At 36.3% G+C, this 17,998-nt stretch overlaps 1 protein-coding gene across 1 annotated transcript in view; it reads right to left on the bottom strand.

The window, feature by feature from the left end:
• The window catches only part of prkd1 (protein kinase D1), a 54,191-nt gene that overhangs the window by 15,833 nt on the left and 20,360 nt on the right, over nt 1-17,998 (bottom strand). The window contains exons 3-10 of the mRNA XM_017475478.3: nt 13,580-13,711; nt 12,381-12,541; nt 10,335-10,358; nt 6,103-6,295; nt 4,249-4,326; nt 1,003-1,201; nt 685-808; nt 299-376 (exon numbers count right to left, since the gene is read on the bottom strand). Coding sequence (XP_017330967.1) covers nt 299-376; nt 685-808; nt 1,003-1,201; nt 4,249-4,326; nt 6,103-6,295; nt 10,335-10,358; nt 12,381-12,541; nt 13,580-13,711 — 989 coding nt within the window. The remainder of the gene's footprint in view (nt 1-298; nt 377-684; nt 809-1,002; nt 1,202-4,248; nt 4,327-6,102; nt 6,296-10,334; nt 10,359-12,380; nt 12,542-13,579; nt 13,712-17,998) is intronic.

Here is a 17,998-nt window from a genome sequence, read left to right as displayed (position 1 = left end):
TTTGTACAAAGTATGAATTAAAAAGATACAGCTTATAGGCTTACAATATCCCTCTGTGACATCAACATCAACGCAGCACACAGCAGCTAACGTCTCATAGGTACCACCAAATTACAGCACCAACCAAGAATTTGGCACCAGAATCTCTAATCATATCACAAATATTTTAATATAAACATATAAAGTGGGCTTTGCCTTTCGTTCTGATTGAATTCATACAGATAATGTTAAAAGATTGAGCAAAGAGAGCTGATTATCATATAATTGCTATATTTATTGACTGATTGATTGTACTCACCTTATAATATTTGCTTCCTGTATCATTCTGGAACAGAGTAATGCACTTGCTATCCAGTCGCCAGTAATGCCTCTTACGCTAGTGTAAAATCAAACAGTTAAATGGTAGAATTACACTGATGTAAAATGGAAGAATTTGTATCAAAACATTTGTGTCCCAATTGTCCTCTTTAATGAAGAAGTAAAGGGATATAGCAGTGTCATTTCAAGCTCTTTCTGAAGCATAGTCATTTCCTAACACAAGAAAACTATTCTTAACCACAAGTAAAAAATAGTTCAATATCCCTTTAATGTCTTTAATTATTTAGAAGTAACAGTGCCTTCTGTTTGTGGATAGCTACAGTAAGAGCTTATAATTTTAAAGACACTAAGGGCCATATTTCTCACCAGTGTGTCCTTGCTGGTGAAGTGGACAAGCCATCCCTCCTTCATGACATTGCTGTTTTTCCTCTTGATGTGCTTCACTGACTGGACCACTCGCATGAGAGGGATGTTGTTGCTGGTGCATGGACTTTAAAACACATTGACACAAAGAATGTCTGTGCTCTGCATCGTTCTTTGGTGAACACAGCTTGATCTAATGTTTCTGCCACTAACCCCAACTGTTGGCATTCAATATATTTCCATGGTGTCAAAAAGAGGCAATGAGAAGCTCAAAATGCTTGAGGTATTATTAGAGTATGTTTATGCAATGGGGAAGAGTACCTGATAATTCTATTGGACTCATCAGGATCTGGATCATGGAAATCTCCAAGTTCACAGTGGCCTACATCCAATAGGGCTGAAGAGTCTGCAACCAGGGATTCCTCCATGTCATCTATGATGGGACTGTTTCTCTCACTATCATGGTCATCACAGCCTTCTGCCATCAACACATCCGACTCAGCTCCAGGACTCAACAGATCTAGAATGAAGAGAAGAAGTTAATAAGACAATAAAAAAGCATATATATATATATATATATATATATATATATATATATATATATATATATATATATATATATATATGAAGACCATAATGAAAAAACGATCAGAGTCACAAAATTGTATTTTTGTAGTTGTGCATCCATGGCTGTTGATTGAGCATTGAAGAATTATCTCATGAGTGTACTTGGATGATAGAAAGATAAGGGTCAGAGAATTTTCCATTTAAAATAAATCCATAAATCCAAAAATGATCAGAGTCCAGTCACATGACCGAAATCAGCCAATAGGCTTTGAGTAATGGAGGACGCCCAACTGAGTGAATTTCATTGTTAACTTACTGTCAAATTTCTTCAACATATCTCATTAATAACTGCTCTAATATTAATACAATTATATAATAATATCAAAAAGTAATAAGTAATCAATATTAATATGAACATTAATATTAATAAACATTAATAATTAGTAATTAATAATTAATAATTAATAGTATTCCAGTTGAGATTGATGCATAATGTATATTCTGTGAGTTTTCAGTATTTAAGTGATGTTGATGATGCTCAGTTGAATAAATTAGTATAAGTATTATATTAGTATTATATACTAGTCAATATATACTAGGGGGTAGTCAATGTTAAAAGTAATATTAAGTATCTGGTGGCCTCCAGCTGTTTTAAGTACTACAGTGCATCTCATCCTCATGGACTGCACCAGATTTGTCAGTTCTTGCTGTGAGATGACCACTCTTCCACCAACGCATTTGCAAGTTCTCGATCACGTCTGGGGGACACATGGTTATATGTAATTTTCCACTGCAAGGACGTCAGATGTCCTTCCTGTCTCCCTGTAGCACCGCCTTAGGCGTCTTACCTTACAGACATTGCAGTTTGTTGCAGCAGGCCAATGCCATGTTCACGCAGGTAAGCAGACACAATAGGAATCTTTCTTCTGGTGTTTTTCAGAGTCAGTAGAAAGATGTCTTTATTGTCCTAAATTATTGTCAATGTGACCTTAATTGCCTAGCGCCTGTAAACTGTTAGTGTCTTAAGGACTGCTCCACAGGTGCATGTGCAATAAAGATCTGTAAAACTTATTTAGATTTTACAAAATTATCTTTAAAATACAGTCTCCTGAAAAGGGGACATTTCTTTTTTTGCTGAGTATATATATATATATATATATATATATATATATATATATATATATATATAAGTAAACAAGTGAAACTTGAACTGTGAGACAGCAATTAATGCTACAGGTGAGCCACCCTGCTGATCTAATATCATATATCTTAGAAATCTGTTCTCAGTGAATAATGGCTCATCATTGCATCAACGACTAAGATAAAGATGTGGTTACCAAAGATGAATAAATGTACGATATCACCAAGACATTAACACCAGATCCTTTAAGCCCTGTAATTTGCGAGGTATTGCCTCCATTGATTCGACTTGTGTCTCAAGCACATCCCATAGATGCACCATCGGATTAAGATCTGGGGAACTTGGAGGCCAAGTCAACACCTTGAACTCTTTGTCATGTTCCTCAAACAGTCTTAAACCTTTTTTGCAGTGTGGCAGGGTGCATCATCCTGCTGAACGAGGCCACTGCCATTAGAAAATACCGTTGCCATGAAGGTGTGTACTTGGTCTGCAACAAAGTTTAGGTAGGTGGTACATGTCAAAATGATGGAATAACTATGTACGCTAACTAGATGGCTGTTCTGGCAAGCTAGCTTACTACTTAGGATCACTATGTAGCTAGATTGCAAAGAGGTAGCTAGACTATTTTGTTGCTAGTTTAGGGTGAACATATGTCCTCTTTTTCCTGGACATGTCCTCTTTTTCTGACCTAAAAAAAAGCATCAGACTGGGATTTCTAAATTTAAGAAAATGTCTGGGATTCAGCTTTAGTTTCATAATGATGTGCTTATGGTCTAATACAGCACATATTTGATTGCTTTAACCCCTCTTTGTAATTCATGCCTTCTCACACACCAATTGGCCAATTATAAAAGGCTTGCAGCAACTATTGGCCAAATTCCTGCCTTTCAACCATTAGCCTACTCTCAGTGAATGCGCGCAGACGAAGCGCTGTTGTGTACAGCGTCAAACAGTTGCTTGACAACAGCAGCAAATGACAGCTGTCCTGAGTCGAAACAATGCCCATGGCCATATAAGGTCATATTTAATTTCATGTTATCACATTGCTTCATATTACATGGCCATTCAAACGTGTAAATGATAGGCATCTAATATTTTGTTTTTATTCCATGGACATTCAAAAGAATGTAGGAAAAAATGTAAAAGAGTGAAACCAATTTTATTTATATATATATATATATATATATATATATATATATATATATATATATATATATATATATATATATATATGTGTGTGTGTGTGTGTGTGTGTGTGTGTGTGTGTGATGCTAATAGTGTGTATTTTTCAGTGTATTAAAGTTTGCATTCACGGTAACACTGTTTCGAAGGCTATTTTAGACCATTCATATATATTTGTGAATCTCAAACACAAATGCAGCACAAAAGTCAGAAATACGACTTTTTAATGTCATTACCTATTCCTATTCAAAATTCAAAATCCTGAAACAAATGGATTGATGTGTATTCGTACATTACATTATATTTGTAAAATAAGCTGACACTTATATCTTTTATCTTGTAGTTATATATTATTTTCTGCATTTTCAAATGTTATGTTGCAGATGCAAATTACTTTGCATGTATTTGTGGACAGTGTTGTGCTCATTCAAAAATGTGTGTGTATTTGTGGAGTGTATCGTGACTTTTAGAAACTGAATGTGTATCTGTGCCTTGCACTTTGTATTGTGAAAGGCCCCCCCCCCTTTATACATACTAGTGTTTTGAAATGACCTGAATTAATAGAGCAGCATTTTAACTGGATAGTAAGATAAATATTGTTGTATTTGGTGTGAATAAAAACAAGTATGTTGATTGTGACATTAAGGAACATGTAGAGACTCTAAAGTTATACTTGCCTCCATTCCTTGACACCTCTCCGAGGCAGTTGTTTGGCACTTTAGGTGCACATCGTTTGTGGCAGTTGAATTTGCAATCTGTAACAGTGTGAGGGGGGAAAAGGAGATGAGAAAATCAGGGCAACGTGAGAGAGAGAGACCTGGCACGCTGAGATGAGCGTGTGTTGTGCTACTGGTTGACAGGCTGAGACCTTGCACATTGCCAAAGCACATTAAAGCTGTTTCTATCAGCAAGCTGACAGCACTCTTTACTGCCTGACACCCACTATACTTTTACTTACATCAAAGCAGTGTACTGTAGCTACACTGTGGCCTTCATATCAATTGTATATTTCACGTTAAATCTAAATTTATAACATTTATATTAACTCTATACTGTATATGATTGAATTTACTGGCTAAAACTATTGCCTGAATTTGTGTACACATACATTGAAAATTATTGTAATGCTTCAATACAAGGTTGAGTTGTACATACTGAAGTAATTTTTATTTCAGTACACACTGTGTGAATGTGAACTAAAAAATAATTACTCATTTACAATATACTAATTAATAAATGTGCAGGATGAGTGTTGTTATTGAATGGAGGCATTACTGTAATTATGTGCAATTATTTGTATTTAGCGTTTCAACCCACTATCAGAAAAATGTACTAAACTGTACCATTGCTTGTCGCTGGAGTGGTGCGTGGTCTTTGTACCTTGGATTTGTATCTTTTACATGGGAAAATCAATACTGTTTCACTTTCAGGTATACCAGCATTCCTAAGGTTTACTTAGATTAAATTACTAGAGCTGCAAATACTAATCGGTAAAATCGATAATAATCGATTATGAAAATCGTTGTCGATGAATCTCATTATTGATTAGTTGGTCTGCGCGGCATGGGTACGTTTACTCATTGCGTTACTTCTGTTCCGAAACACGCTTCGGAGAGTAAATACTAAAGTTGTGTCCCAAATGATGTACTCCACACTTATACTATGCACTGTTTACTCTACCGTCTAGTGTGTGAATTTTAGAAAGGTGATATCATCTCAAAAGGTACTCTAGCAGTTTTTTTTAATAACCAGAAGTATAAGCCACTTCTTAGTTGATGGCACATGATGTCATACTCATGACGCCGCTAGCTTTAGTAGATACGAAGAGTCACCGACAATGACTTTCTTCACTTTACTGTTTATGCCAACGTTACCTTTTATAAAAAGTAATGCATAAATACTATTATATAATATAAACTTATATATTAGTTTATATAATTTATAAGCATGCATGAATTATTTTTATGTATGCACTAAAAGCACCAAATTAAACTACAGTCCTAAATGAATAATATATATTCTGGTGTGTGTCCGTGTGTATTGGGTTCTTTTCAGTCTTATATAATTGCACGAACAGTCGTGTAAAGTTTTAGTCTGAAGTTTTGTATTTTTAACACTCAGTTTGTGGATTTTCTTTTAAATAAACCAAAAAATGATACGGAACACACACACACACACACACACACACACACACCCCCCCCGATTAATCGAAAAAATAACCGACCAACTAATCGATCATGAAAATAATCATTAGTTGCTGCCCTATAAATTACTTTACTGTTTAATCATATATTGGCACTTTACAAGGAGAAAGATAAACAATAAAGGTTGAAGGTTGTGCCTGTTTTCTAAGAGCATGACTACACGCACTGGGGTTTGGCTTGCACTGATACAAATTTAAAACCAACTGCCAAATGAATTCACCGGTAATGAATCATAGTGAAACCTTTGAGGGTACAGACAAAGTGAGCAAACAACAGTTTGACTCCCCAGCATGCTCAGGTTTACACAAGTCAGGTGTGAGCTCATACCTTTGCATTGCAGGCCCTGGCGAAATAGGCCCTTGAGCAGCTTTTTGCAGTGCTGGCAGACGGTGGGGCGCGTGTAGGAGTGGATGACAAACGTGTGAGGCACCTTGACTTTGGACAGCAGGATCTTGTCGAGCTCGATCGGGCGCCCTATGTACGAGTTGGAGCGCCCTCTTCCAGGGAACATGTCCTTCTGCTGAGGAGATGTAAAACAGAGGCTGGGCATTAAATCAGTTCGCAGAAGAAGCATGTACTGCTGGTGCTCACGTAAGCTGTGCTCACTTTCGATGGGAGATCAGCAAGCATAGTGCCAAGTTAATGCGTTTTGGATCGGAGTGTTGATTGCACATGCTTTTTTTTTCCATCATGAACAGAGCAAAGTTGCCTGTGTGAAATTACACCCAGAGCGTACACTGAAGACCAGTTTAGCACTCTAGGTGTTCATTTAACACTGGCGAGTTAGCTGTGCACATGCTGTACTTTCTACATAAAAATGCTGCTTTATCAAATGCTTCATCACACACAGACACACACACACACACACACACACACACACACACACACACACAATATTTTAGACAGCTGTCACCTCAAGTCTTGTGCACGAGACTACATTCTTGAAGAAGCAAACAAGAATATTTGTCAAGAAAAACAGGTTGAGGGGGATGGGCGGTAAATTTGCATTAAACTCAGAACAACAAGTTTCCAGCACCAAGCTGTTTTTAAATGTGCCGCTGATTGGCAGTCGTGCAGATGTCTTACCACCTGTTGAGAATAGGCCTGACATCACGCAGGTGTGCCAAATCAACTTCACACTGCACTCTAAAGAAAGCAAGTGATCGATATCTTCCTCGTCTTTGTGTTGTACACTTGGCTGGAGATTTTAAGTAGCTTAATGTCATTGAGATGATCTTACAATAAGCATTAGATTTAAGATCTTTAAATATACTTAAGTTTTAACATACATCTTCATACATATGTCTGTGACATACAGGTTATAAAAGAAAGTATTTTAATACTTATACATTTCAATCTACTTAGACTAATACCGTATGCTAACAGTTAATATTTCTGTGCAACGCTGGTGTTAAAGGATGAAATCCTTTAAAAAACAATCCAACAATTTCACCATATACACAGTGTTGTGGAGGAGGTGGCTGTTTCATTTTGTTTTTCCTCAGCTTTTTTGGCTGCTGCCAGCATCTCTGCTGATTTGTCTGACAGCTCCAGTTTATTCTGGTGCATGGCACACATGCCTGCATATACACTGAACTGTCATAAAAGCAAATGACCCAGGTAAGAGCAACAAAACATAGGCAAGGAGCCAAATTTTCCTATTCACCTAAATGTCAAATTTCCAACACAGGGTATTTCCTTTGAAATATCCTCTACAAAGTTGAGTCCCCTAACTGGAATCTTTACTCGGATCTCCAGACAAGTGTTGAGCAAGCTAGTAAAATAGAAAATCTTTCCACCAAGACTAACATTCTAGATCGAGGCTTCTTAAACTTTTTTGCAGCCAGGGAACCCTTTAACTCTAATATCAATTCCACAGATCCCAACAACACAGATTTTCCCCTTTATTTCTTTTTTGAAACTATTCAAATAGGCCTTTTCATTCCTGAACTATCCACCAACAGAACACACTATGTCTAGGTTGACTTTATTGATAAATTACTTCGTTTTTTTTTGAGTTATTGTGGTTTGTACTAACCCCATTATATATTCAACTGACCAGTCAAACAGGCTTATAACTAAAAGAACGTAATAATAAATATTATATTTAAAAAAATATCTAACAGCACTGAACTAGATGCCCAGCTATAACAGTGTAACTCATTCAGCTGAAAAGGATGTAAAGCCTTGTAATGCATCTGTGATAGAGCTCTTGTGGAAAAAAAAAATGTTTAAAATTAGCTTCACCTGATGGATCTGATCCATTAGCAAAGATTATTTAAAACTTATCCTGTGGAACACTTCAGGTCTTTCCTGGTGTAATACATCTATAGAGAATTTGTCTCTCCTATTGTCTGTGCATATACACCGATTAGACATAAAATGCCAACCTGCCTAATATTGTGTAGGTCCCATTTGTAGTGCCAAAACAGCTCTGACCAGTCAAGGCATGGACTCCACAAGACCTCTGAAGGTCTATGTGGTCTACTGGACTATGGCGCAATGGAAGAAGGTGGCCTGGTCTGATGAATCATATTTTTCTTTACATCATGTGGATGGCTGAGTGCATATACGTTGCTTAACTGGGGAAGAGATGGCACCAGGGTGCACTATGGTCAGAAGGCAAGCCAGTGGAGCAAGTGTGATGCTCTGGCAATGTTCTGCTGGGAAACCTTGCTGCAGACTAAGTACACACCTTCATGGCAACGGTATTCCCTAACGGCAGTGGCCTCTTTCAGCAGGATAACGCACCCTGACACACTGCAAAAATTGTTCAGGATTGGTTTAAAGAACATGACAAAAACTTGATAAGTGTTGACTTGGCCTCCAAATTCCCCAGATCTCAATCTGATCAAGCATCTGCACGATGTGCTGGACAAACAAGACAGCTCCATGGAGGCCCCACCTCACATCTTGCCAGATACCGCAGCCCACCTTCAGAGGCTTGTGGAGTCCATGTCTTGACAGGTCAGAGCTGGTTTGGCAGCACAAAGGGGGACCTACACAATATTAGGCAGGTGGTTTTAATGTTATGGATGATCGGTGTATATAATAGTGCATAAATATTCATCTCCTTTTGAATTTTATTTTCACATTTTGTAGTAATGTGAACCTGGAATTGAAAGGGACTTGATTGGGATTATTGTTACGTTATGGATTTATACAAAGCCACCCATAATATTGAAGTGTTGAATGAGATATTACAAAAATATTGAAAGAGAGGAATAAATATAGTTTACAAAATTATTTACAAATAAATAATAAAAAAAAAGCATAAAAATTGTGATTGCTTAAGTATTCACCCCACTGCTATAAAAACTCTAATCCAACAGAGATGATCTGGCTAATCAAGTAGACTGATTATCTAGAGCAGGTGTGTTGGATCAGGGTTAGAATTCAATTCTAAATATAGGAAGGTAGATCTCAAGTGATCAGTGCTCTAATATGTGATCTGTGAGGTAAATTGGGCACAGTCAGCAGATGTTGCTTTTTTGCAGTCAACAGTTGATTAACAGTTTCCTTTAAACAAACTCAAGTGTGTATCACAGCATTTCTGGTGTCAGGATAAAATGTCTCAACCTTTGGGAAAGAGGGATTTGAAGCCTGCCATATGATGGTTGCAGTGTAATGTAGGAACATCTTTAAGTAAGGAATAAAGCACAGTAGAGCATGCTGTTATAGGAAAATTAACAGTAATTGAAAGCAATGATTATTTTCCAATAAAAGCCCATACTCAAGTGTTTTATTCCACTTATATTATGGCAATTTACCAAATATGACCATTTGTTTTGTAATAAAAAAAATTAATGTTATGCAATGTCTTTAAAAAATTCAATTCCTGTTATTGCTTACATTATAGAAGTTATTAGCAGTCCCTCACCAGCCTCTTTTCTTTTCTTAGTTGAAGTTAATATTTTTTGTTTGTTTTTTAAAAAGCAGAAAAAGCAAAACCCTCAGTCCTGCTGATGTTCACATGTTGGGAAGTGTAAAGGAACAGCTGAACATTTGATCATCTGATTGTTAGAAAGGCTGACACTGGAGACTCCTTCCAAAAATGCTAAATAAACATCCCCTTACAGAAAACAATAGCAACGTGTTTTTGCAATCTGTTTATGTGGAGCATCCCTGTGTGGGTTTTTAAAATGGAAACAGTAATATATTAGACCTAGTGCATTAATATGAACATGTGGTTCATACCTTGCAGCTGGCACTTCTGTCAGAGTTGATGTTATAGGAAATTCATCTTTACCTTCTATCCACGTTCTAACCTTCTTCTCAGATTTGAGAATTCAACAGAGCTGTGGTATAAATACCTTTAAAAATGTACAGTGATTTTTTTGAGACAGTCATTTCTAAAATACTTCAGCGCCTCGGGAGACGTCATATTCCATTATATCACAGTGTATTATATCAACTGATGTGAAATGAAGCCCGTCTTCACCCTTACATAAGAAGTAGACATGGAGCATTGTGTGTGTGTGTGTATGAAAGTATAACCCTTGAAAGTATTAGTCTGTTTTGTTAGATGACATGCGTGAAGGTGACTTTTCAGTACTTACCTCAATGCTAGGACTGACAGGAGACTGAATAACCAGACAGAAAAAAATAGAGAGAACACTGTTATTAAACACCAAAGGTGAAAAGTAGTATCGTATGTTATTACTATACTAAAGCATCATTTTAAGAGATATAATATTGTCTTTTTTTATTATTAAAACACATGGAATCTGACTCAATTACATATCCATGAAAAAATCATTCTCTATTGATTCGATTTTCAACACAAGTTACAACACAAACCTTCCATTGTTAAAATAATAATAATAATAATAATAATAATTACTATCAATATGAACTTTTTTCAAGTATATTCTTTTTCAAGAATATTAATTTTTCACTATATTTAAAACATCTGGTCATATTTATACAAATTTGTACAGATACCAAAACCATTCTTCTTTGTACAAGGTCTGTCAATATTCTCAGATGCTCTTCATATGAGCTTTTACAATAAAAAAAGAATCAATGGTTGAATTTGACTTCAATTTCAAGTCATCAGAAAGTTATGAATGCTAAAACTGCCCCTTTTTTTCAGACAAACAGGAGTCATGCAAATAATTACATGCGAGACTGTATTTTTAAAAAATACTTTAAGTTTGAATTAGAGATGCACCGATGTATCTCTAATTCAAACTTAAAGGCAATTTTTCACGCTATGGGCCATCGGCCGATAGTTTAAAAACGTCTGATGATAGGGCTGATTATATGCTGTCAAACAAAAGAGAGCAGGAAAACACATGATTTCGTGCTGTGTGTAAAGATGATGTCTCTTGTGTGGAATGACGACAAAACTGCAGTTTGTAAGCTCTGTAATCTCTGCACTGCTAAAATTTTACACCGGACGCTGCAGCAGTGAAGCGGGAGTTTCGGCGACCAGTCTAATTTTTTTTTTTTTGCCACGCTGCTCAAGTAGTATATTTTCATATCCAGCTAATGCTAATATATTGAAAAAAAAAGTTTATATTATATATTACCAGTTTGATGTTAATGATGAAGTAGAAATGCTTTTGTTTGTGGTGTGTGAATGTGAGACTAACAGGAGGTTTTTTAGAATTCAGTCAATGTTAATATGAATTAATAACATTCAATAAGTTCAGAAATCTTACTTTAACCTTCAGAATTGAGTTCATGTGTTAATGTTAATTAGAGTAATGTGTTTTCTGTTTATGAGACCAGTTACTGTGAAACAACTTGTTGAAATGTAGAGAAGAATGTTTTCATTTGCATTTCTTTTAGAATTGTGGAATTAATTATTATTCATTTAAAAGAAGGCTTAAAAGGCAGAACTATCGGTATCGGTATCGGCCGATATCACTATGAATAATCGGTTATCGGTATTGGCTGAGAAATTTAGTATCGTGCATATTTAATTATCTTTTACTTAAGTTCATTTTAAATAACACTGTCCACTTTTAATTGCGTTAGATTTTGACACAATACACATACCTTCAATTAAGTATAATCTTTCTATACTTTTTTCACCCAAGTATTGACTGTTCTAAATCACTTAATTAAAAAGAAAAAAAATCACCCAAAGTTTAAACCCTTGCTTTTTAAGTGCAGCATACTAAGAGCTGGATGGAAATTCAACTTGGATATTAAACAGGTTATATGTTTTAATTATAGTATTGTATCAATTTCAAATGTAGGTCTTGAGGCAAAACAAACACATACCATAATGCTTCAGATACAGCACATTTTAATTGACATTTAAAAAGGCTCAAATCAACACACTATGGGTGTGAAGGTCTAAAGGAAAACAGCATTGTAGTATTTCATCATCTTCTTCTTACCTCTTGGTCATCAAGGATGCGGGTGAGTCAAATCACACACACATATTAAACTGTGGCACACTAAGCACTACGACTATATTGCACTTTCACAGTGCTTCTTTTAGTAAACATCTGAACATACCTGCTGCCCCTTGGATGTTTATTGGAAGACCTGTTTAGCTATCTGCCAAGCTAGAAAACCCATCCCAATCCAAGTGAGGGCAGAATAAGCAGAATAAACAGTGCTAAGATAGACTACAGTGTGAAACTCACTAGTAAAGCTTCATCCGAGGGGCTTGGGGAAGGTTCAGCAGAAATCGAACGAGTGTTGGACAGGCCAGTGAGGGACACGTTCGACAGCCGTCGTTTCCGAATACCACTGCAATTGTTTGGAATCTTGAAAGCGCAGCGCTTGTGGTAATTCAGTCCACAACCTTTATCCAAAACACAATGAACAAAAAAAAAAGAGAACACACAATTGGTCTGATTGTATTGTTCCTGTACAATTTGTGACGCATTACCAAAAAATGTATACACATGATTCATTAAAAGAGGTCTAATTCTGCATTAATGAATAACTAATGCTGTGTATATATAGAAATAAGACCACACTAATGCCACGCTGTTTTTATTTACTGTTAGTTCTACTAGCAGTCTTTGATTAAGTAATATTTTGCTTGAAGAATTGAATTATGTACTCATCATATACAATTGGTTTATGACAAGAGAACACAAACTATGAAGAAGGAGGAAGAGAAAATGCATTACTGTTTGAATAACAGAACAAAACTTTGCACATAAGATATATCTATATATAAAGATATATGTAGATAGTGAGCAGGGCTGTCCTTGCTCTATATCAGCCACATGCCACATGCAGCCCACAGACAGATGTTAACTGGTCCATAACTTTTCTCTTAGAATTTATGTTGCAATTTTTCCTTTCACCTGACAGTGGCAGCAGTCTGTGTTAACACAGTTAGCTAAATTCCAAGAGCCTTTTTTCTCCCTATACCTGCAAATTAATCAACTGAAGGACATTTAGTCATGGCTAAAGACAAAATATGCAAAGTTAACAGCGAGAAGGAAACAAGAAGACTGTTTTTTACCAAGAGCCATAGCAAATGCACGTGCGAGACTGTTGCGGTAATTACGGAACTTAATATCATGAGATATTATGAAACAAATCATGGGCAATGCACAAACTATTCAGAGGATGTGAGTGCAGAGAAACAGCAGCTTTATTCTCTCCTGGCAGAAGCAATTATCTTGTCAAATTTTTTATCAACCTAAGCATGGAAACCCTTTCAAGAATTCTTGAAAGAGTCCTTAATTAAAGTGGATCTGCAACCAAGTGTTAAAAATGACAATTTAATAGAATTTTTTTAATGATTATGTTAGTTTGTCCAATTACTTTTGCTCTCTTAAATAAGGGGACCACATATAATCTGGCCCCCTTGGAAAAAAGTTACCTTCACACTTGAGTCCCTGCCTGACCAGACCCCATAACATCTCTCCACAGTGGTCACAGAAGGCTGGAGCCCGGTATGAGTGAACAAACAGAGTGTGGGGTCTGATCTGGAAGTCCTCTACTGTAGCCGAAGCTATAAGTTTGTTAAAAAAGATAGAACGCAAGAAAGAAAGAAAGAAAGAAAGAAAGAAAGAAAGAAAGAAAGAAAGAAAGAAGGAAGGAAAGAATAACATTAAAAAGATCTTTGTTACATATTGTATGAACAGTAAATAATTTATAGACAAGAACAGAATGAACTAGAACATGTTTTATCATATGTACATAATGGCACAATAGTTTAATGTCTGTCTTTTAAAATAATAATAATAACAATAACTTATTTTTAGATTCACATCAGAACAACTGATTTTCTATCACTGCAATAAACTGCAAATCTTCTTCCACACCCCACTTGCTTATCACATCATTTGGACTTTGAACTTGATGAGGGAATTCAGCTCTCAAAAATCCATGCCATTACGAATCAACATGTCATAAGTTTTCGAAAGAAAAAAGGCAAACAAATGGTGCAGAGGGAGATATTTTTATTCGATAGTGTCTGCTCTCCCGGGGCTTCCCTCTGGGGAGGTGCGCCTCCGGAGGTGCAGATGGACGAGAGTCCTGGCCAAAGCCGATGTGTCAGAGGGCGGACTGGCACGGTCCATTCGCGGCAGCCTGGCCCTCTTCTCCTCACATGAGCAGAGCGTGTGTCTGTCAGGGTTAATAGGCTGGAGATTAGTGCCTCCCCAAGAGGGGCTGATGGTCAGTAGCAAATTAATTAAGAGTTTGATTTAGGCCTTCTGAATGCCGCGAAGGATCGCTGAGGAGCCAATTCAAAGCTCTGTGGCACTGACTTCCCTAATGAAAATGCTTCAGACATCCTTTTAATAATCTACTGCTGAATTTCAGATGGACATTCTGTCTCATTTGAGTTTCTTTATTCTTAGAAATAGTCCTGTATGCAACTTAGAATTCAATCGGTGCCTTTTATTAGTCAAGTACAAGGTGAGTGATGAATTTCTATTGGTGACATTACTATTGTAAGGTTCTATTTGCCGTACATTTTTCATCCAGATAGAACCATATAACACTAAAGTCACATATAAAATATCCACGTACAGTAACTGAGTAAAGACATGTGTGATGTATGCATGATGTTTATAATCCACCAATCCACATAAACAAACCCAGGCATTATTTATATTTGCAAATTATGCTATGAAAGAGCGTTTTGGGTGAGACGGGTGGAGTGTTTTGATTGGCTCTTGTTGGCTGTGTGTCGGCAGACCAATAGCAGCTGAGTGGCAAACCCAGCGGGAGGACTGCTTGCTGGAGCATGTGCCCTTAGCCTCCTCTCCAACATGGCTTCCCCACAGCCTGCTCAAGTAGAATACATTCTGATTAGCCATTCTCTGGCTAAATTGCCTCAATTCATTCAAATTATTGTTTTGCCTTTTGTTTAAAGGCCAAGATATGTTTGCAAGTTTGAAATACCTGTAAACTGTCATTAAATGCTTCAGGGAAATGAGGGTGGCACGGAAAATCCACCCTATGCTGCTGAGTTAAAGTAAGTAAAAGACTTGTGCATGTGTGTCTGTGTGTGTCCCCTTGTACATAGCTTTTTTTTTTTCTTTTCATATTTTTGGGAGAAATAATAAATATGTACAAGTCATTTACAGAATTTGACAAAAACATAAAATAAAGAAAATGTTGCCATGTTATTTCTTGGTATAATTTAGGATGCCGGAGAAGACATACAGTTTCCTCTGTGTGCTAATGGAGCAGTGAATCAACTACTATTATTCTATTCACTCCTTTTCAAGGTTTCAAGGTCATTACCAGCCTTTGCTTTCTTTCTGTAGCATTCGCTGCAATTATGTCAGTCTAGATGTACACTGTGGGTTCATGTTCCTGACATGACATGTTGAGTTGAACTTGTGTATTATTATCTCTGTGCTTTCTGTTGGGGTTCACAAAGTTTATCACAATGAATTACATTTGAGACTATTTGTTATTCAAGAGCTGGTATTTTCCTTGCATGCTGCCTGTACTAATCAATCTGAAAGATATGATCAGGTTTATCATATGCATGGAACAGATGTGTATTGACAAAATCACTTGAGCAAAAAGTCCTTACAGTCAATCTGTGATTAAGATAACAAGATATGATTAAAATGTTTTATTTTCAATTGTTTTTTCTATCTATTTCAATAAAGGAATGTAAAAAAAAAAATTCTGCTTGCAACATTGTAAAATGAAATTCTAATGAACAATATTTTTTTTTAATAGTATTTGTACTTTTATTACTCTTAGGTTTCATTCAATAAAAAAGCTTGTAATTTGGTTAAAAACAGGAGTATGTGGAAAATTATTATTGCTATATGCAACAATGAGAAAAAAAATATTATTTGATATGATTTGAAAGGATACAAGAAAAAGTCCTCATAGTTTAACACACATTATTACAATTAGTGATGCACTTTAAATAAAATTCAACAAAGGAAACAAAAAAAGGTGGAAGATTTTGTTTCCTTTAATTATGCCATCGCAGAATTACATTAGTTTTTTTTTATTATTATTTACAAGATACTGATAAATGTACTTATTTTCAAGCAAGGCAGCATAAATGCTAATCTAGAAGTGCAAAATACATAAGTGAATACATAGATTTCATCATCTACTGCTACAAAATGTTTACAAGTAATTGGTACAAATTAGTAACGCCAGAAAATGTGATGCAGTAATGTATGCATTAAACCTACTGTTTAGAGATGTCAGCAATATATGCATTAGGTAAGCAAAAAAAAAACCCCAAAACCAGCATTTCTAATTCTCATTATGATTGAAGTGCTATAATTTTACACATTCATTCATCTTCAGCCTTATCCTGGTAAGAACTTTATCCTGGTAACGTAAATCCAGACCCTATAGCAGGCACACTGGGAACAATGCTCATCCACACCTACAGACAATTTAGACTACCCAGTTTTTTATGAGAAGGGAGGAAACTGGAGAACCCAGCAGAAAACATACAAAACTACACAGACAATAGCCTGACCTCAGGATTGAAGCCTGGACCTGGGGCTGTGATCCATTTAGATACATTGGTGTATTTAATCTTAAAATACAATATTCAGTCACACTTCCAATATTTGATTATAATGTACAGTATTTTTACTATTAAAGGGGGGGGGGGGGGGGGGGGTAGTGAATTCACATAAGAAGCATGTGTAGCTTTCATACTCCTAAGGTAAAGCTTTTTACCATGTAACATAGAATAACTTGCTACATTTGACACAAGGCAAATATTGAAGTCAAGGTAAATTGTTTTGTGTTCATTGGGGCTTCATTAGTTTTGTGAAATGTAGGATTATTACATTATTATTCCAAATTTATTGCAAGATTAATATTATTACAAGGTTACACTCCAGTCACATAGAATTACTACTAGTTAACCTTTCAGTGGCCTGGATGAGAGAAAAGCTTCATAAATGTACATGATATTAGGAACTTCATTTAAAAATAAAATGTTGATCAAGTAAAAAGCTTGCGTGCAGCTTCCTAGAATGGAGCTTTTCATTAAGAAACACAAAGAAAAGACCACAATGTGAAAACAGCGGTGAATAATTTACATTTATTTAATGCATTTTTACACTGAGTACATTTCTGCATCAGCGCAACAGTATATGCCTGGAAAACCGTTACCATTTTGAGTTGAACAGAATCCAACTTTTGTACTGCATGTTAGAGAAATTATACCCTCTGAGGAAGTGTGACGAGAGAATCATTATAAATGATTCTGGCTGACTTAGCGCTCTCGAGAAGGAGTCATAATTAATAACCACTGATGTAACTTTCCAGCAACATATTATATTATTTTACAGCAAGTTTATCCGCTCAGTGCGCTGTTGAGGAGTGTCACTCAACAATCCTGAAGGCTTGTCTTTGACATTGTGCACATCCGGGCATGTTTATCACCTGATTTTCTATCCCCCAGCATCAAACACATACAGACACACAAACACTAGAACAGGCTGGGGGAAGGGGGAAGGTGTCAGTCCTTCTTTATCTCCTCACCACAGACTCTACTCCATTACAGTACCTGTCATAGCTCAGAGGAGAGGAGGAGTAGGTAAAGAGAGAAAAAAAGGCCTTCCAAGCATTTGTAGAAACACTTTAGCAGTGTCAAATGTGATACCTCTACCGCTTCCCCCTCCTGGGTGACACGGCTCCGGCTTCGCACTGCATGCAACAGCCAAACTTGGATGGGCGTCAAGTTTCTCACACGCCAAAAAAGAGAGGGTGACAAAAATAGCTAAATGAGTCTAGTGTTGTTGTGTGGAACCTCAATGACTGACGACTCGCAAAAACGGTCACAGTA

The sequence above is a fragment of the Ictalurus punctatus genome, chromosome 9 (genome assembly GCF_001660625.3).
Source record: "Ictalurus punctatus breed USDA103 chromosome 9, Coco_2.0, whole genome shotgun sequence".
In the NCBI taxonomy this organism is placed as follows: Eukaryota; Metazoa; Chordata; class Actinopteri; order Siluriformes; family Ictaluridae; genus Ictalurus; species Ictalurus punctatus.
The sequence above is the reverse complement of the archived record's forward strand: the minus strand, read 5'-3'. Positions and strand labels throughout refer to the sequence as shown.